Source organism: Protopterus annectens, chromosome 2.part1 (genome assembly GCF_019279795.1).
Source record: "Protopterus annectens isolate FY-2018-M chromosome 2.part1, PAN1.0, whole genome shotgun sequence".
In the NCBI taxonomy this organism is placed as follows: Eukaryota; Metazoa; Chordata; order Ceratodontiformes; family Protopteridae; genus Protopterus; species Protopterus annectens.
The window spans coordinates 1,213,539,027-1,213,560,107 of NC_056729.1; the positions used below are offsets into that span (position 1 = coordinate 1,213,539,027).

At 41.7% G+C, this 21,081-nt stretch overlaps 1 protein-coding gene across 5 annotated transcripts in view; it reads left to right on the plus strand.

Annotated features, from left to right (window-relative positions):
• The window catches only part of LOC122794391 (CD2 associated protein), a 3,269,826-nt gene that overhangs the window by 720,250 nt on the left and 2,528,495 nt on the right, over positions 1 to 21,081 (plus strand). Inside the window, exon 1 of one of the 5 annotated variants that reach the window (XM_044062743.1) lies at positions 10,209 to 10,330. The exons of the other annotated variants lie outside the window; for them this stretch is intronic. Within the exon in view, the coding sequence (XP_043918678.1) occupies positions 10,316 to 10,330 (15 nt within the window). The 5' untranslated portion in view covers positions 10,209 to 10,315. Of the gene's footprint in view, positions 1 to 10,208; positions 10,331 to 21,081 lie in introns of those variants that run through there. 5 annotated transcript variants of the gene reach the window in all.

The window sequence follows — 21,081 nt, forward strand, 5'->3', positions numbered from 1 at the left end:
TTTGACTTTGTAAACAAGTAAAACATGAAAGTAAGAAATGAAAAATAGTAAAAACAAAAAACAAAAGAAATGAATATTCCCTTCTATATTGACAAGTTACCAGCAGTGCCGTTCAAACATACAAAAAGTGCAAAAACAACACACAGTGCCTGACTGTGTTTGTTTACCCCCTTTTTTCACTTATTCCTGACATGTTGACTAAACTTACTTCTTCACCTAAAATGGCTCTTCAGCAATCCTTATTTATAAAGTTACCCTAAGCAACTTCTCCTATTTGTATGAATACTGAGAAACATCGCTCATACAGCTGCCTTCTATACTAATAAATAAAGATTCCATGACTCGTCTGCATTTAAATCTCTATCTTTATATTTCCAGAACTCACCTTATGTTGCTACATATTAATGTGACCCAAAGTTGTTCAAGGTATTTCGCCTCGGTCTTGTTGCCACATTCAAGATCCCAGTGTGGTGGAGATGAATCACTAAACGTCCAATAAAGCTCCACTGTTACTCCATCCTTTAAACAATTTCCAAAATTGTCTGCTAGTTCATCTTATTCAAGCCTCCATTGCTCTTTGCTTGTGTAGTTACCCTAAAACACCACCTAGTGTTGTTTGTTGGTATATACCTACACAAGCTGCAATGGTTTAACATGTTATATCACACAAATAAACTTCCAAAAGGAAATTTTATGAGTGAGAGTGGGGGGAGGAGGGGGTGGAAGCCATGCCTGACCAAATGCAAAATGACCTGGTCTATGAGGCTATGCTGTTGTATATATATGAATTAGTGGACATTTTTCCTAAAATAATAAAAAAATATATATAATATTATAAATGAAAAGTAACGGAACACAGTGATTTACCTCGTGAGGCTTTTGAGCTTCAGTGTACAAGAAATAGAATAAATTTCATTCAAGCCCAGATGACAACAGGCTCTAGTTTGGAGTTGCCATAACAACTCCCTTTTCTCCAACAATAAAGAAGTTGGACCGCCCCTCAAGTCACAAATTTGATTGTCTATGGCTTTAAATTTAAAGGAATGCTGTGGGAAACTTTCCAGATGTCTGGCCAATGCGTTTTCCTTTTTTAACGTTCTAATACTGTACAAGTGTTCATAGATTCTCTCCCTCAGTTTCCTGTCCGTTTTGCCTATATAAAAGGCAGGACAGGTATTACACTGAGTGAGATAGACCACTCCCTTTGAATTACAGTCAAACTTCTTGTTGATTTTATAACTGACATCTCTAATTGTAAAATTTTGGCCAGCATCTACCTGTGAACAATATGAACACGTTACATTTCCACATTCCATTTCTACTCGTTGGATTTAAAGGTTTCCAGCTTTTTTGTAGTATACTTTTTAAATTGGCACCTCTTCTAAAGGTGACCCTGGGTACATCTCTCCATATAGAGGACAGGCTATAGTCAGATTTTACTAGTTTCCAATTTTTATAAATAGACCTAATTCCATATCCATCCATACTAAAAGTTATGAAATTTGATGAATGAGTATCCCTCTCCACATTAGTGCTAGATTGAACCTCAGTAGAATAACTGTAGAGGCTATCTGCTCCTACTGAACCTCCCAAAATAGGTTGGTAAACCCCTCTTGTTCTCTTTTCTTTCACTTCACTTATAAGGTCTAATACTAAGGTGGATGCATAACCTCTCTTAACAAACATATCTTCCAACCTACTACACTCCATATTGAAGTCCACGTCAGTGGTCACCATACGGGCTGCCCTGACCAGTTGACCCTTAACCACTGATCTTTTCTGGAAGAGTGGATGGTTGCTAGTAAAGTGTGAAGTAAGGCATTGGAGTAAGTCTCTTTTCTATAGATCTTTGCAATATAACGTTTGTTTATGTGGTCTTTACTAAGGTCTACGTCTAGGTATGCTATTCTTTCCTTTTCAAACACGTGTAAATTTTAAGAAATTAGTAGTGTTATTCAAATAAGTTACTAACTTGGATGCCTCCTGTTCTTCACCGTCCACTAACATAAATATGTCATCCAAGAAGCGTGTATAAAAAGATATTTTCCCCATGGATGTCAAGTTTCCTTAAAATATACTCCCTCTCCCAATATGCCATCACTAAGTTAGCAACACTGGCTCCACAGGGGGACCCCATCGCCACCCCTGTTTTCTGTATATACAACTTGTTGTTCAGTGTAAGATAGTTGTTAGTTAACACTATGTCCAAAAGTTCACATAGTAAAGTGATTTGGGGGGGGTGGGGCCCCCAATTCACCCAACAGTAACCTAATCCATTTTATTCCTTCATCCTGTGGAATGGAAGTATATAAATCCTTGACATCAATTGTAAGGAAATTAAGGTCATTTCTAAAGCCTATTTTTTGCATATTTGCTAGAAATGACCAAGAATCCTTACATATTTGGGTCTGCTGTTGTACGTATTTTTTAAGGTAAAAATCTATGAATTTCGCTAGTGGATATGTTATACTATTCCTAGCATCTACCAATGGTCTCATGGGGGGGGTCTTCAATGGATTTATGTATCTTGGGTATCCCAAATAATATTGGGAGCCTAGGTGAAAGCATATTAAAAAAAAATATATGTATTCAAGTCTATTCTAGCTTCGATAAACAGTTCTTCAAGGTGGGAATGAATTCTACTATATGCTATATTTAACTGATTTCTTGATACTTCCTCATAAGTTACGGACGTGACTATTTTTTCCATTCTTTCCATATAGTCATCAACGTCCATGATGACTAATCCACCCCCCCCTTGTCTGGTTGCATAACTCTTAACATGTGCCTCCCTGACAAGGAGTAAGGCCTGTTTTTCTTCACTAGTGATATTATATATATTATTCCTAGTTTGTCTTTGTGACAGAAGTTGAAACAAATCTAGCTCACAAACACGTTCGAAAAAACCCAACGTATGGTGCATTGGTGGACAATATGTATGGAAACATGAAATGGATTATTTGTTGGATTATTTGAGCCAAAAATATAGCCAAAATTAAGTTTTCTAATAAACAACTTCAGGTCCAGAATTGTTTCAGCAACAGACGCCCTTCTCGATGGTACAAAAGTTTGTCCTTTTGATAATAAGTCTGCCAACAAGGTGTCAATAATTAATGAAGAAAATTTAAAAATTTTAAAGTCACCTTTAGAATTATAAATGAGTCTAACCGCTTCAGGTCTGTACTCCATTGTTTCATCTACTGGTACATCTGCACAGGTGTCCTCTGAGACATTTTGTAGACCTTGCCTCAGGTTGTATCCTGAGGCTTGTTTCTGAAAATTTCGATTACATTTTGCTCCATTCCACCATGATTGGTGGTCGTTTTCACTGCCTCTGTTAGATGGTTGATTGTTGTTACCTCCCTCAGAATGTTCATTACGTTGGCTTTCCTGATGGCTGCCATGAGCTCCGTTGTTATAATCCGTTTGGACGTCTGGCTTGGTAATCTCTTCTATTAACTGGTTGCTTCCGTTGGTCTGATATTCCAGTTTGGGAGACAGGAGGTTTAGGATATGCTATTCCTGTTTTGTACGCTTCCCTGCCTCTCTTTAGCATCTTCACTTTAGTGCTCTTCAGTTTAACCAAGTATGAATTAATGCTAGAGAAGCATCTATCATATTCATATTTGTACCGGTTAAAGTCCAAGTCACCTTTTATTTTTTTAATTCAACACAGTAATTTCTTTTATTAGGATATCGGCTGCCAATTGGTAAAGTTTAATCATAATATCCAATAGTTCAAGTCCATGTTTGTTAAACAAACTGAGAAGGTCTTTGTGAAACAAGGAATTCTCAATGAGACCAGTGGGGTATTGCCACGATCTAAGGCCCTTCGGCATAATTCCTTCGTTGACACACTCTCTGAAGTATGTTATTTCTAATTGCAATTTTTTTATATTTCATAAGCTTCAAGTCAGAATTCTTTAAACAATCTACCAAACTTGATGGCCCCTCCTCTATTGTGGCATTAGTTGTTACCGGGGATGGACCACTCCCTTCTTGTAAGTTTGGTACTTCATTGAGCCAATTTTTCAGTTCAGGCCACAAAGGTCCTGAAGAGCCTTCAGTACTGGTTAGTGGACTTGGACGTTCATCCTGGACCACCGAATTTATAGAATTCAGTCCCGTCGGTGTTGGGTGTATGCTCACTTCCAATAATGTGTCTGATGAATTGTTCAAGTTGTTCCTTGGGGTAAGCTCCTTGTTGGGTGGTTGGACTAATGTTTCCCCAGTTAAACGGTCCATCCTGACCGTCAATGCTTCTATTTGTTTCGATAAATGCCCGACCAGCGTTGTTAACGCTCCTAGTCCTTCCTCCTCAGGTGAGGACGGCAGTGCAACAGTGTCAGGGCTGTGTTCCATGTCCCAATACCAAAACAAACTGATAAGGAATCCAGACACAAAAAAACAAACTAGAAAAAGAACTGAGACAAATGAACACGCCCTCACTGCACCACTTCTATTAAAACAATCCAAATGGTATCGATATCCACCTTCAGTGGACCAAGCAAAGCATAAAAGTTTTAAAAGGTAAAGCCTTCAGTTTTAATTTCCGCTTTTCATCCTGCTCCTAGCAGGACTTCTTCAGACAAACAACAAGAATCAACAAATTTACACTTTTTAAATAAAATCACATTTCAATTACAGTTGAAATCACATTTCAATTAAAATGCTTAGTTCCCTGTAACGGGATTTAAAAAGGCCAACCCCCTAAGAATGAAAGACGCAGCACAATTTGTACTTTCAATAATATTTGACTTTGTAAACAAGTAAAACATGAAAGTAAGGAAATGAAAAATAGTAAAAACAAAAGAAATGAATATTCCCTTCTATATTGACAAGTTACCAGCAGTGCCGTTCAAACATACAAAAAGTACAAAAACAACACACAGTGCCTGACTGTGTTAGTTTACCTCCTTTTTTCACTTATTCCTGAAATGTTGACTAAACTTACTTCTTCACCAATCCTTACTTATAAAGTTAGCCTAAGCAACTTCTCCTGTTTGTATGAATACTGAGAAATTAATATGTAGCAACATAAGGTGAGTTCTGGAAATATAAAGATACAGATTTAAATACAGACATGAGTCATGGAATCTTTATGTATTAGTATACAAGGCAGCTGTATGAGCGATGTTTCTCAGTATTCATACAAATAGGAGAAGTTGCTTAGGGTAACTTTATAAGTAAGGATTGCTGAAGAGCCATTTTAGGTGAAGAAGTAAGTTTAGTCAACATGTCAGGAATAAGTGAAAAAAGGAGGTAAACAAACACAGTCAGGCACTGTATTGTTTTTGCACTTTTTGTATGTTTGAACGGCACTGCTGGTAACTTGTCAATATAGAAGGAAATATTAATTTCTTTTGTTTTTTGTTTTTACTATTTTTCATTTCTTACTTTCATGTTTTACTTGTTTACAAAGTCAAATATTATTGAAAGTACAAAATGTGCTGTGTCTTTTATTCTTGGGGGGTTGGCCTTTTTAAATCCCGTTACAGGGAACTAAGCATTTTAATTGAAATGTGATTTCAGCTGTAATTGAAATGTGATTTTATTTAAAAAGTGGAAATTTGTTGATTCTTGTTGTTTGTCTGAAGAAGTCCTGCTAGGAGCAGGACGAAAAGCGGAAATTAAAACTGAAGGCTTTACATTTTAAAACTTTTATGCTTTGCTTGGTCCATTGAAGGTGGATATCAATACCATTTGGATTGTTTTAATAGAAGTGGTGCAGTGAGGGCGTGTTCATTTGTCTCAGTTCTTTTTCTAGTTTGTTTTATGTGTTCGGATTCCTTATCAGTTTATATGAGAATACTTCAGTGAACCCTGGCAATGCAATGGTCTCTCTTGGATCTTCCTTTCTCTCTCATCCGGTTTGATTGGCAAGGGTATGCAGACTTTCTCTGATGTGGTGGCTTCACCCTCAGAATTTTCTGGATGGTTGTCCTTTCTTACCTCCTACACCCTCAGCCACAGTGACCACAGCCCTTCCCATTTGGGTGGGGGGCATTACCTGGGACAGACTGTCCAAGGCACATGGTCAGCCCTGGAGACCAATTTTCATATAAATGTCCTGGAGATGAGAGCAGAGCTTCTGGTATTGCAAGCACTTCAGGATTCTCTTCCGACTGTAACTATTACTATCCAGACCAACAATATGTCAGTAGTGTGGTATATAAACAAACAAGGGAGGACAAGATCTTATCCCCTATGTCAAGAAGCTATGAGGCTGTGAGAATGGTCGATCTCTTCCAACCGGTTTCTTGTTGTGACCCAAATTATGGGGAAGTCCAACGTTCTAGCTGACAGGTTCAGCCGAACCCTGCTTTTGCCTCATGAGTGGTCTTTCAACCAAGCAGTGGCGAACATGATCTTCCAGAAACTGGGTCATCCTTGCTGCAATCTCTCTACCTCTCCTTCCAACACAAAGTGCAGCAAGTTCTTCACCCTAATTCCTCCACCAGGGGAATCCCCAAGAGACGCTCTAGTTCACGCTTGGCACTTTGGTCTTCTGTACGCATTCCCTCCCTTGCCCCTTATTCCAAAATTCCTTCAGAAAGCCAGGAGGTTGAAGTGCAAGATCATCCTCATTGCCCCATGCTGGCCTTAACAAATCTGGCTTCCCATTCTATTGTCTTATCTGTTGTATCCTCCCTGGACTCTGCATCCATCTTAGGGCTTCTTTCACACCCGTCCAGTTAGCCTTCACTCGGACATTGTCAATCTCAGGTTGGCAGCTTGGCTAATCCACTTCCAGTGATGGCTAGAGTTCCTGGGCTGTCGTCCTCTGTTAAGAACATCATTTTAGCAGCTCACAAAGCTTCCACTAGGAAATATATATGCTATTAAGTGGAATAGATTTTCTATCTGGGCTCAGCAACACAAAGTTTATACTTTTTCCACTTCTATTCCCTTTATCTTGGATTTTCTTTCTTACCTTTTTCACAAAGATTATACCATTAAAGTGCAGTTAGCAGCCATTTCTAAATACCATTTTGGTTTTAATGCCTCTTCTTTGGCTTCTTCACAACTTTGCAATATATTTCTCAAAGGTACTTTCCTTCTCTGTCTGCCTGTTAAAGAAGTAATTTCCCCTTGGGACCTCACCCTAGATCTTCAGGCCTTAACATCTACCCACTTTGAGCCAGCTGCCAAAGTGGATCTTCAGTTCTTATCCTGGAAAACAGCTTTTCTCATAGCTAATACCTCAGCAAAGAGAGTTTTAGAACTTCAGGCATTATGCATCAAGCCCCCGTACCTTATTTTTCATAAGGACAGAGTTACTCTTCTCAATGATCCCTCATTTGTCCCAAAAGTTGCTTCGGAGGGCAACATCAATCAAGAGATCACCCTACCATTTTTTTCCCCCATCTGCCAGAACAAAGGGAAATACCGACTCCATTCTCTGGATGTACATAGGGTCTATATTAGAACGTCGAAGTTTAAAAATTTTGAATGTTCTAATATCGACCCGTATTCAGCAAAAGCTAAAAAAATTGAACATACAGAACAGCAAATTTTTTCCTAAGGAAAAAATTAGCTGTTCCAAAACACATACACACAACACAAGCACACCAAACAGCAATCCACACACATACACCTAAAATCTTACACCTAACCCTACACTAAACTATACATACACCACTAACTATCCACTTACCATAACCCAAACCATAACCTAAAGGTCCGTAACTATCGCACACTCATCTCACCCTAACCCTAACTCACCTACCCCGCACTAACCCTCACGTCCACACAGTCGCACACTTACCTGACCCGCGCCCTAACCCTAACTCACGTAACCCTCGCGTCCACACAATCACACACATACCTAACCCGCACCCTAACCCTAACTAGCCTAACCCCCGCTCAATCGCACACTTACCTGAACCCGACCCGTAACTTTCCACCACAGCGCTGAAAATACTGAAGCAACAAAAACAGACAATCTAATTATTTCCCTAGGAAAAAAATTTGGTTTTCTGTAGCTTCGATATTTTCAGCTTTCACTGAATAGGGGTCGATATTAGAACATTTGAAGTTTTGAAACTTTGATGTTCTAATACAGACCTGTACATAGACAGTTGAGATTTTATCTGGATAGAACCAAATCCTTTTGCAAGCAGATCAATTATTTGTCTCCATTTCAAAGTCCAGACTAGGAAAACCGGTTTCAAAGGTGACCATTTCTAATTGGATTTCCAAGTTTATTCACGTAATTTATAATCTTAAACGTATTCCCTTACCAGACAAAGTGAAAGCCCATTTCACCAGATCCATTTCTACCTCCTCTGCATTCTGGTCCAAAGTTTCCATAGATGACATCTGTACTGCAGCTACATGGGCTAATCCTCCATACCTGTATCAGTCATTACAAATTGGACATAATTTCCAGAAGCCGAGCATCCTTTGGCTTTGCCGTGCTCCAGAACATCCTTCCTTAGGGTCATCCAGGGTCTAAGTAGCTAGGGACTCAGTCCCATGGGTTGAAGATCAAATGAAAGCAATGGCATCAGATAAAGAAAGGTATGTTCTTACCATAACGTTCCATCTTTGTTGTCTTTCATCTGTCTTCAACCTCCCCCCTTCTGTCCCCTTTCCTTGTTTTCGAGGACTGGCAAGATGGAGCTCAGACCATTTCCTGGTCACCTTTGAGCTCCTGAAGATGGTGGTGTTTTTTCTGGTATACTTATTCTTCTGCTGTGGCTCTTTCAGCAAACTCAGTCTGAGGTAGTGATGGTGAAGTGGGGATTTGTGGGTGGAGGAGGAGCTCAGTTCTTGGATCCAAGCTATGTAATGTGGCCGAGTCGGATCCGAACCCCCTGGGTTGAAGACAGATGAAAGACAACAACACAGATGGAACGTTATGGTAAGAACATAACTTCTTTTTCTTACAAATGTAGAAAGTTGATAAAATAGTAGGTTTTGTATTGGCATGAATTTTCTGAAACATATGTCTGAAAATTAGATGTCTGTAATTTTTTGACTTCAGTCCTCAGTGATTTGCCAGAGAACGACAATTTTATGAGAAACGGACCAAATGAGTAAAAGGTCTGGGCATTCTGCGAAAATCTGGACAGTTGAGAGCTATTATTCAATAAGGCACTGTACCGCATCACTTCTAGATCACATCTGAAAACTTTTATTTATTTATTTATTTAACATTTGTTAATTGGGAAAGTCCGACTTGGAACAAAGCCAATTTTCAGAGGTGGCCCGGGGAGAAATGCTCCAGATGCATGTCTTGTAACGTGGGAGGAAACCGCAGCACCTGGAGGAAACCCACATGAATGCATGGAGGACATGCAGACTCCGCACAGAAGGCACCCCAGCCAAGAATCGAACTGGAGAACCTCTTGCTGTGAGGCGACAATACTACAGAGCCTTTAAATGGTTGACAGACAAGTAAGTTGACCAGGTGTTCATTTGTGGTGCTGCTGATCAAACTTAGGAGCCAGAAGGCTGGTCTGGAGGAGGAATAGTGAGCCATGAAAGCCTGCTGTGATTGTGGAAAGAGATTATGCTTTGACACCTAAAACTGGTTAGAAGTCAGCTGCTGAGCAGTGTACTGTCATAGTAATTTGGACAGGAAGTATGTTGGAGGGAATAGTTTAGCATGCACCCTGTGTGGCTTCGTTATCTGTTTTGCACATCCTCTTTACTGAAAGTAAGGGGTAGGACAAGTAATAAAAAATAAATAAATAAATAAAAGTTGCAAAGCAACCACAGTAGATTAGTCGGAACTACTACTTTTAGAGAAGTTTGTGTTGTAAGAAGCCCTTATTTTTCTGTTAACACGAGGTGCAGTTGTGAGAATATGTACAAAATAAGAACAATATGTAACATAAAAAAAAGATTAAAAGTTGAATAAACAAATATTTAAAACTTCTAAGTCCAAGTCTGATATTGCTGCTGCTGTCTGCATTTTGTCTGAGCAAAAACTGCAAAACTGACCTTTTATTGCCTTAATTGCCTCTCGAGGAGAGAATAATGATAAGAAATTAGTCAGCAGTTGCGTGAATTAGAATGCTGCGGATTACCTAATGTGATCTGAGACCTCAGGGTGCATATGATACCTGAACTGTGGGCTGAGCATTTTTTTTTTTTTTTTTTTACTACAGGTAACTGCAGACTTGATCTTGCATGTTTGGTATTCTCCCTTTGTCTGTGCCGGTATGATAGATGTCATAACTTCTCCCACAAGTCTCAGAGTAAGATGTTATGCACATAATCTGCCTGTATATTGAACTTTGTTCACTGACGTTGTTTACCTTTTATATTTCTTTCTTTTTTGTTGTACTTTGTGGGTGTGATCAACATGTCTGGAGAGCCGGTGAGTGTAACCTATTTTCTCTCTTCCCCCCCAAGACATATTATCTAAACAATTTTGTATGTCTCAACAGTGTAAACTTGCTGTATCGCTAATTAGTGCTGTTAATGTACTTATTAATGACATTGTGGGAGGGTGTTGTAAGGACTGGCCCTTGTAGTAGGTACTGATGGTTAGATATCCTGCTTGGTAGAACTGTGCAGGAACAGGTCACTGTTCTGGTCAGTCCTGATTTAAAAAAAAAATAAAAAAGAATCTTTGTAATTGCTTCACTAAGTAGCTGTTGCAATACCTAACTTGTTTTGAAGGGTGTGTCATTTTGACCTAAACGTGTGTGTTAATGGTCTGCATATATGAGCCTCTGTTGAATTACTGCTGCTGCTGCTGTTTTGAAACTGAAGTAATAGCTGATTGTCTTAAGGAAATGACGGCTAAGTGAAATGACCAGAAGTGGAAGGCAGTCATTCTTTGTGCTAATAGAGTACACAGTTGTATATTGTTTGTGAGCTCTTTGAGTCTGAGTAGGGTCAAATATGGAAGCAGTTATTTATATAATATGTGTCTTCTGTTTGTATTGCAGTAATTTCAAAAAAGGTGACATTTTTGTGATGGTGGATATTCAAGTTGTATATCTTTTTTCCCCCAATAGAATAGTAGTCAAACAGCAGTGAAAAAGTAAATAGTACCCAGATAATCACCTTGGATTGCTTTGTTTCTGGGTTTAATAAAAGTGGTTTTCAGTTTCCTTATTTGATAGTCAGCAGGGATATAATGTGCACATCAGCTGCAGAGTATTTCCTCAGAAAGCTGGATTGGTTATGCTGTATGTGTGAGAAAATAACCAGTTTAGATAATGAAGTACACTACAACCATATAGTTGCAGCCCCTTCGGTTTTTCATTAACCAGTTAAACCCAATAGATGCAAGTGCTTTTTATTGAGGCAACCCAAGACCGTCGCCTGGTTAATTGATTTTTTTCAGTGTTGTACATTAGACAAATGGAGACAGAGAGGCTAAAATCTAAGACTATGTAACAAAGCTCTTTAGCAATGGATTGCCTTAATCCTCTCTAGTGAGCGATCGGAGTATTTATTAGTTAAACATTTATACTTTATTTTGGGTGGAATTATTTTATTTATTTGCAGTTTGTTTGCCAGGATGGTCCACTGGGCCACGAGGAGCCCGTTTTCAATGGAGTCCTGGGGAGAAAAGCTCCAGTAAAATATACAAATACAAGTTAATTAAAAAGCAATTTATAACAGTAGATAGTACAGCAGTACAGGTAATAAGTGGCATTAGTGAAATGCAAATGCAGGCATTCTTTAAAAAAGAAAATAAACGTTTTATACAATCATATTTATATACAAAATATGTTGATTCCAACAGATGATTATCAGAGTTTAAAAAAAAAAAAAAAAAGAAGTTTGCAGATGTACTGGATCCTGGGGAGTAGCTTAAGTTGGGGGACTTTATGCAGGATGGGAACAGGAACATTCCCATTGAGATGTTAGGTGGGATTGGAGTAAGGTTTTGAAGGAAGTGAGGCTGCTAGTGGTACGGATTAGTGGAGGGAGATAATTCCACAGGCGAGTTAGAGAGAAGGGCAGAAGATGTTTGCCTGGTGTACGAGAAGGTTTGTGTAGTTCAATCAGATTTTGGGAGTTAAATCTTGGGGATCTGTTGGGTAGATGCATTTTAAAAGTGGTGGCAAGGGAGGGGCAGAGAGAGGGGCTAAAGATAGGTTTGTGTGCTTGGGCAATGTTGAATATAGGTGAGGTAGTTGGGTAGCTCTAGCCAATTATGTTTGTGAAGGGCAGTGCAGTGGTGCGTAGAAGATCTGTGGCCTGTTGCACATTTTGAAATTTTATTGCAACAGGAAGGGAGTTTTGTTTTGAGGGAGGATTGTAGGTTAGTAAGGAAGGAATGGGGCTCCAAATAGGAGGGAATGAGATAAGGTATGTTGTAGAGAGTATTAGCTTGGTGGAGGGGCAGATGTACCGGTTGTGACAATAGAGCATGCCAAATTTCTTATGCGTTTTATTGATACTTGTTTGTAGGTGGATATCAAACTTGAGCTGGTCATCTTTTAGGACTCCTAGTAATTTTGTATAAGATACTATTTCGAGAGCTGTATTATTCTGGCTGGTGATAGTGAAAGTGTTTTTGTCTAGGATGATGGTTTTTGAAGGAGTAAATATAAGTTTAGTTTTTGTGGCATTGCGTGCTAGGTGGTTGTCTTGCATCCATTGTTCAGTTAAGGAGAAGGCATTTTGGGTTAGTTTTGTTAAAACGGTAATGGAGGTGACAGAACAGATTATAGTGGAGTCGTCTGCATATTGGATGAGGTTAGTGTTAGGGATGGACTGATGGAAGTAGTTTATGAAAATGTGAAATAGTAGGGGCCCTAGAGTGGAACTCTAGGGTACTCCTGTGAGAGTATTGAAGAATGGGGAGGTAGCTTTTTTTTCCATCTGACTGCTTGTTGCTTATTAGGTGGAATTAGGTGTAAATGGTATTAAATAATGCCCATTTGTCTTTCAGTCATTACACTGGTACTCAACTTCTCATCTCCATATAGGGGTACTTATTTGATGCCTGTAGAATATTTTCTAGCTGAAACTTTACAGTGATCCATACTTTAAAGAAAAAAAGTTAAGAAATTGCTGTTAGGAAACTGTTGTACCATGAGCAGATAGATTTATGTACTGTGAACACTGAAGTGTTGAGGTATGCTTGTGTTGGACTAATAGTTCCAATGGATTGTGTATTTGTCTTTGAGCTGTTTGTGATAAATTATATTTTAAATACTCACAATTACTTAAAGCCAAAGAATAAGGAAAGTTAAGACCTTGGGAAGTTTAAGTTACAGAAGTTAAGAAAGTGGTTAATTCATAAGAATAAAGGGATTAGTGAAGGTAAAGAACCTAAACAATATCAAAAGTCTGTCTTTAAATGTTTAAAAAAAAGTGAAGACTAAGGGAAATGGTTAAAGTGCAAAGAAAATATGTTTAAAAGGGTTTCCTTTTGAGTCCTGATTCCAGTACTTATGGTTGCCACTTTTTCAGATACCAAAATTAGGACATTTTTAGAAAAGCATGAGATTGTGCAAGATACAGTAATTACAGTCATTTTTAAAGGACTGGACGTCACTTTTTTGATAAAAAAGCTCTTGTCTACTGTTAGACTAATTTTCTGGTGATGAAAAGTGATGAAAAGAAAACATGAAGTGAAAACATCAACCATAGTTGTTGTTGTTTATCTTTTGGATTTTCCCGGTTAGGGGTTGTCACAGCGGAACTCCGGTCCGCTAATGATTGGCAGTGAATTTTTATGGTGCCTATAACATCAATCATAGTGAGGTATACTAATTTCTGTTGTATTAAGGTGTTTCAGATACAAGGTAAATATTTTACGTAACTATTAGTAAAAACTTGGAAATAATATTTTTGCCCTAAAAAATATCAGGACATTTGGAGTTTTTGTTTTTCCCCACAAGGTGTTACTATGCAAATTAGGACTGTCCTGCCTAGAAAGACTTCTCTGCAGACTTGTCTTACCACATACAAGACTCTGTTGTAAATTGCATTTAACTGTTGATCTGAAGATGTTTTCATTTAGTCTTCAATCTGTGGGACCCGGATCCCGCACTGATTCGACTCTGCCGCATACTCCAGCATTGGATCCAAGCTCCTCCTCTACCCATAATGCCCCTGTCCCCTCCTTCCCTCAGATCCTGTTTGCCGCTCGTGAGAGACAGCAGCAGCGTGGTTACAGCTGCAAGCTCCCTTTAGTGTAAGTTTAGTGTTTGTCTGGGTGTAACACACCTAGAGACCTCCTGTTCAATCTGCATGTGTTTCAATCCCCGTGCCTTGATCGACGGGAGGAACAAATTGATTCTGAAGGTCCTCCTTCTGTCAGAGGCTACTACTTTCTCCCCCGCCCTGGCTTCTGGGACCTAACCTTCCACCAAGAAGTCTGGGGGCAGGGAAAAGATAGTGGGTAAGGAACAGGACAGGCCCAGAAAGCGGTCCTCTGACCACTGTTCTGTGGTCAAGCCCCCGGCCAAGTCTAGGCAGGATCTGACCTGGGGATCTCCTCGACTCCGGTCTCCCCAATTTTCTCCAGAATTTGAGATTTCCTGGGCTTGGTACCCGCTGTCTGCCTCCCCTCGGCACCACTCCAGGCCTGGGTTGGTGGCTTCCTCCATCCAGTCCTCTCATAGCCTTTCAAAAGCCGAGGTGGACAGGATGATATGGCGGTTTATCCAGACCCAGATTCAGATGAGAGTCTTGCCTGCTCTTTCCCCCTCCGAGGCTGGGAGCAATCAGTCCGTTTTCCTTTCCATTGCTTCTGCTCCAGTCCGACCTCCAGTTTGAGTCATCAGGTCAGAGGTTTCCTGGTGTTGAGGGGTCAGCGCAGGTGGTTCTACGTACCTCGACGCTGACCATTGTCCTGAGTGATTCGGCTCAGAGCTTTTCAGAGCTGTAGCCCCTGCATCAGATCTGATGGAATGGAGTCGACTTAGAGGTTTTTGGAGTCGGCCCATCCAATCAGGGTTTCAGCACCTGGAGGTTCGGCTCCAGCTCCCCCCTCTGAGCAGAGGGTGGCAGATCCAGTTATGATCACTCCTGCTGCTGGGATTTGTTCGCCCTCTGCCTTCAGTGTGTTGGAGAAGGTTCTCTTGGTCACTTTGAGATCCTTGACAGTGTCATCTTCATAATCCATCCTGGCTCCCTCTTTTTGTGGTCCAGAGTGTGCCATCCTGCCCCCTCAGGGACAGCCTGCTGCCACTATGCCACAGGAGACCCCCTCCAGGGAGAATTCCCCAAGGTTTCCAAGTCCTCCCAAGAAACCCCCCTGAGGAGCTCCCTCAGAAATGCATGTGCAAGAGGAGGCACTTGGACTCACCACTGGAGTCCCTCATGGAAGATGCTGACTTGGAGGAAGGGGAGGGCTCCCCCCAATCACCCTAGGAAGTTGTCTCCTTTGGAGACATCGTGGAAATTCTGTGCCAAAGAGGAGGGTGGTCTACCCAAAAGCCCAATCCAGATGAGTCTGTGTTCCTGGAAGCATTTGGCACAGGACCCTTTACTTCCTGGGTGTCCCCTCTTACAGATCCCCATGGGAATTTAATTTCATCCAAGGCATGGAAAGGAACCGGATACCCAGACAAAATAGTCAAAGTTCCACTGGATCGGCTGCATTTGTCGAAGGGATCCTCTGTTGATGCTGTGGTGGTGGGGGCTACCAGAAAAGAGCTCGCTCAGGAGAGCTCTACGGGTCCATCCTCCGGGCTTACATATCAGCTACGTTTGCATCGTGTGCACGCTGAACTACATGGCGCATGTTATCAGACTGCAGCAGGACATGGTCAAAGAGTTCGCTAAGTGTGCCTCGGGGTCCATGTTAGCTGAGGAGAAAAAGGTGTGTTCTCCTCCTGTATGGCCACCCTTACTACCACTTCAACATCTAATGCTTACATTAGGCTCCTATCACACCCTAAGAAAGGTGCCTCTAGGGCTGCCAGAACAGGCGTAATGCCTGGCTCCGGTTTTGTGGTTTCTCGGAGTACTTCAAGGTGTCGTTCACGAATGCCCCCTATGATGGTTCCACTTTTTTTGGCAAGACTGTTCGAGACACTTTAGTCCAGAGCAAGAAAGAGTGGAAGACCTTATCTGCTGTTGGGATTCGCTTCTCAACCCCGCACCGATCCTTCTCTAAGAATCAGCATGGGGTGAAAAAAATGTAGTTCCAGAAATCTCAGGGCTCTTCCCATGACCCTCAGGACTCTCTTTCCCCCAGAGGCAGAGGGGGATGCAACAGATGCAGCCCTTGTGGCAGAGAGGGCCTGAGAAACCAAGGGTCTCAGGATTCTTTCCCGGACAGACCCTCGCAGGTATGTTTCTGCACTTGGGCTTTTAGGACGTTTTCATTTCAGTGTTTTAAACTTTTATTAAAACTTTTATTCAAAACTTTACTGCTTGCGGTTCCATTACTGATGTTCTTCGTCTCACATTGCTGCAGTCATAACCTGTGGGTAGTCCGCTGTCCTCGGTCGGCCTGAATACCAAAGAGTTAGGCTGGCGTTGGTCATGGGCGCCCGGAGCTGACGTCAGTACGTAGTAGTACTTAAGCGCATGACCGACGCCATATTCTCAGTCTTTCTTGCCGCGTGGTCCGAAGCAGAAGCAGCGTTTGCAAGTGCCGTTCTGAAATTTTCAGTTTTCGAGTTTCAGACCGAAGACCAAGTTGGGCTAAGTACCCCGTTGGGGAAAATTTTTGTCTTTTCTTGCCTCAGTTAATCCGGATGTCAGAAAAAGTTAATTGTATTTCTTGTGGGAAACAGATACCTCATAGGGACTATCATTCTCTCTGTATTCCTTGCTTAGGGCCTGAACACGACGTAGTCGGGTGTCGCTTTTGCGCTAGATTTAATAAGCGCACCATTAAACGCATATTAGACTGTGCTAGGCTTGTTTTCGGTAAGCGGTGTAACTACAACATGCCGTCGGATCCTCCAACGCCCGCTACCGCAAAAAAGCGAAAAGATAAATCCTTAAGGTCTAAACCGGATGAGTCGTCTGTTGCGGACGCCGGTTCTATGGAATCTACGGTTGAATCTGTGGATCCAGCCGAGGTCTCGGCTGAATCCCAGGGGAACCTTTAATTTTACAGGAGTTAGCCTCTCAGGAGTTAGGTCAGGCCGAGGGTGCTTCTCAAGTTTCTGTGGTTCCATCCTTACAAAAGGTTATTAGGCCTTCTACTTCAGTCACTAAAGGCCCTGCTAAGGCTAGACCTGGTGTTTCTGGTACGGGCCACAGCCCTGGTTCTTCGGGCTCTGTTCCTAAAAAGCATATGTTGAAAATGGCAGAGGATTTGATTACTTTGATCAGGGGTTCTATGCCCCCTCCAGAGAAGAGGCCTAGGGTGGAGACAGATTTAGAGGGAATGGAACATTCCTCAGATTATTCTGAGTCCTCAGCTGAGGATATTTAGGATTTTCCTCCCTATTCTGATTCTGATGCAGAGGATTCCTGTCCTCCTGCTTCTCCTCCAGAGGATTTTTCCTTTTCTGAAACCTTGCATTCCATGAGGGAGCATTTCAAGTGGGAAGGTCAGGATTTTCAGATTCTCGTAAGAGGCTTAGGGAATTTTGTTTTGCCACAACATAGGCCTTTGGCAATTCCCCTGTTTTAGATGTTGTTCAGGATGTTTTTTCTGAAGCTTCCCTTAATCCTGATTCTTTACCCCCTGCCCCTGTCAAACCAGACAGGTATTACAGAGTTCCAGAGGCACATAAATATTTGTATAAGAGCCCTAGAGCTGACCCAGAAACTATAATCCAAGGGCCTAAGGGTGTCAGGGCTTCTGTGGTTAAGAATCCAGTTCCTTTGGATAAAGATTCTAGAGCGTTGGATAGGTGGGGTAAAAAAGTGTACACCTCTTCTACGTTAGCTATGAGGGCTTTAAATTGCCAATTCCATATGCTGAAGTATCAGAATTTTCTGTTAGGTCAATTGAAATCTAAGGTAGATGCTTTATCTGAGGGTATAGAGTGTAAGGAGTTGCAGGACTTGGTTCATGCTTCAGATCAGGTTGGTAAACATTCCCTGCAGTGTGGCTTCGATGCCCTTCAGGCTTCTTCCAGGGTAGCTGCTACTGGTTCAGTTATTCGTAGACATGCCTGGCTTAAAGATCAAAATTTGTCAGAGCATGTTAAAGCTCGGATTTTGGATGCTCCCCTTCAATCTGAAGTTCTTTTTGGTTCCCCTGTGGAGTCAGTTTTGAAAAAGATGGAAGACAAAGCCAAGTCTATGCAGACAGTTAAGGAATTTTTGCAAGTGCAGCCCCCCTAAGTTTAGCAGGAATTGGCCTGCAAGAGGATGGTCTTACCCTTCTTCAGATTTTCAGTCTAAGGGCAGGTCTAGACGTGGTAGGGGCAGGGCTCACGCTCAGGGTTCTTTCAGACCTAGGACTTGGAGTTCTCCTGCACAATCTTCTGGTGAGGGCAGGGGTCAGCCTTTTCGTAAACAGACCCAATGACCTGTATCTCCAGCTGCCAGATCCTTCCTTTCTGGCAGCTCCTCTAGGAGGAAAGTTGGCACTTTTCAAGCAAAATTGGCATTTGGTCACCCAGGACAAATGGGTGTTGGACATAATAAATCAAGGCTACAAGTTTTATTTTCACACTTTTCCCCTTTCAAAGGCATGCCAGATGTACCTCCTCGGCAAAGGCTGGAGGCTCAGGAACAAATTTCTTTGCTTTTACAGATGGGGGCAATCCAGGTGGTACCTCCGTCAGAAGTAGGCCTAGGGTTTTATTCTCGTCTATTCCTAGTGCCAAAGAAAGGAAACACTTGGAGGCCAATTCTGGATTTGTCCATTCTCAATACATACCTAGACATTCCAAAGTTCAAGATGTTAACATTACAGCAACTTCTGCCTCTGCTAGGCAAAGATCACTGGATGGTAACTCTGGATCTCAAAGAGGCCTATCTTCACATTCCTATCAGGCCCAGCTGCAGGAGATTCCTGCGTTTTTGGACTGGCACTTCTCATTATCAGTTCTCTGCATTGCCCTTTGGTTTATCTACTGCGCCCAGGGTGTTCACAAAGGTTCTGGCTCCTGTAATAGCTTTCTTAAGACTGAGGGGAATTCAAATTTATCCTTATCTGGATGATTGCCTGATTCTTGCTCAAGACAAAGACAAGTTACTTCAACAGCTACAGTATGTAATGGCAGTTTTAAGGTGCCTCAGGTATTCTGTGAACGAAACAAAGTCCAGTCTAGTACCCTCTCAGGACATGTGCTTTCTGGGTGTGAGACTGAATACAGCCTCTCAGATGGCCTTTCTGACCCCGGACAAACAAAGAACTCTTCACCTCTACTTCCAGCAATTATCAGTACGGTCCAGGCTGACTGCAAGGACAGTCCTTCAAGCCTTGGGGTTCATGGCATCTTGCATTCTGGTACTTCCCAATGCCAAACTGCATATGAGGAAGCTACAATGGTATCTCAAAAGTATATGGACTCAACACTGCCACGACTTGGACACTGTCATTCCGATAATACCGTGCATCCAGAAGGAATTCTTGTGGTGGGCACAGGAATGTCACCTAAACAAGGGACTCTCTGTGACCCGACCAGAGGCGAGTCAGATCTTAACGACGGATGCCTCAGACCTGGCTTGGGGAGCACACTTCAATGGGAAATGGATTCAAGACACGTGGCCTCCCAAATTACAGCATTTGCATATCAACATGAAGGAGATGTTAGCAGTCCAGTTTGCCCTGATGGCTTTCAAGGGCCTACTTCAACCAGGACAGGTGTTGATTCAAACAGACAACACTACAGTCATGTGGTACATCAACAAGCAAGGGGGGACCCATTCTTACCCTCTTTGCAGACAAACTATGATATTGTGGGAGACTGCTCTGGGGTTGCATATCACTCTTCAAGCACGGTTTCTGCCAGGAGCACAGAACTCCCTAGCAGATGTATTGAGCAGACAAATTGTGGATCCCCACGAGTGGAAATTGGATCCTCAGGTATTCCAACAGTTGACAGTGGCTTGGGGAACTCCAGACATAGATCTGTTCGCTTCTCCTCTAAATTTCCAACTACCAAAATTTTGCACAAGGATGTTTCACCCAAAAGCTTGGAAAGTGGACGCTCTATCTTTCAGTTGGAACAACCTTCACGTCTATGCTTTTCCTCCTCTGCCTCTCCTTACCAAGGTACTCTTGAAAGTCAGGAGGGACAAGCCTTGCATGATTTTAATAGCACCAGATTGGCCATGTCAGCACTGGTATCCTCTGCTGAGGAGTTTAATTCAGGAGCCTCCTTGGCCTTTACCACAGCTTCCTCATTTGTTGTCCCAGTCAAGCAGTCATTTGCTCAATGTCAGGGTGCAGTCCCTGCATCTAACAGCCTGGCGTATTCTGTTTTAGAGCCTGTGGGTTCTCAGCTTCCCAGCAGGTTTTGGATGTCATTTTGGAAGCTAGGGACTAGCACTAGAAAAGTTTATGCTGATAAATGGAAGAGATTTTTTTCTTTGGAGCACAACAAAGGATTTTGATGTCTCTGTACCTAATTTGAGTTGTACATTGAAGTACCTTACTGAATTACTGGACAAGGGTTTGTCGTTTTCCTCTGTGAAGGTTCATGCTGCAGCCATTTCTGCTCACTATGATTGTGACCCTCCTTTATTTTCTCACCCTTTGTTTAAGCAATTTCTTAGAGGGGCAAAAAATATAAGACCCCCACGTAGAGCTCCTACTCCTTCCTGGGATCTCAATTTTGTGTTGGAGAAGCTTACTTTGCCTCCTTTTGAACCTGCAGCTACGTCTGAATTGAAGTTTTTGTCTTGAAGACTGCCTTTTGTTGGCCATTACTTCTGCCAGAAGGGTATCTGAATTGCAGGATCTCATGGCAGTTGAACCCTTTCTAATATTCCATAAGGATAGAGTTTCTTTGCGTACTAACCCTACTTTCATGCCAAAAGTGATTTCTAATGTGGCCTTGAACCAGTCTATCCATTTGCCTACCTTTTATGCTGATCCCCAAAATAAGGGGGAAAAAATCTTGCATTCTTTGGATACACACAGGCAGTTACGTTATTATTTGAGCAGAACTAAGGAGTTCAGACAGACTCAACAGTTATTTGTTACTTTTGCTTTGGGTTCACAAGGGAAAGCTGTCTCAAAGCAGACTATTTCAAAGTGGATTGGTAATTGTATTGCTTTTTGTTATT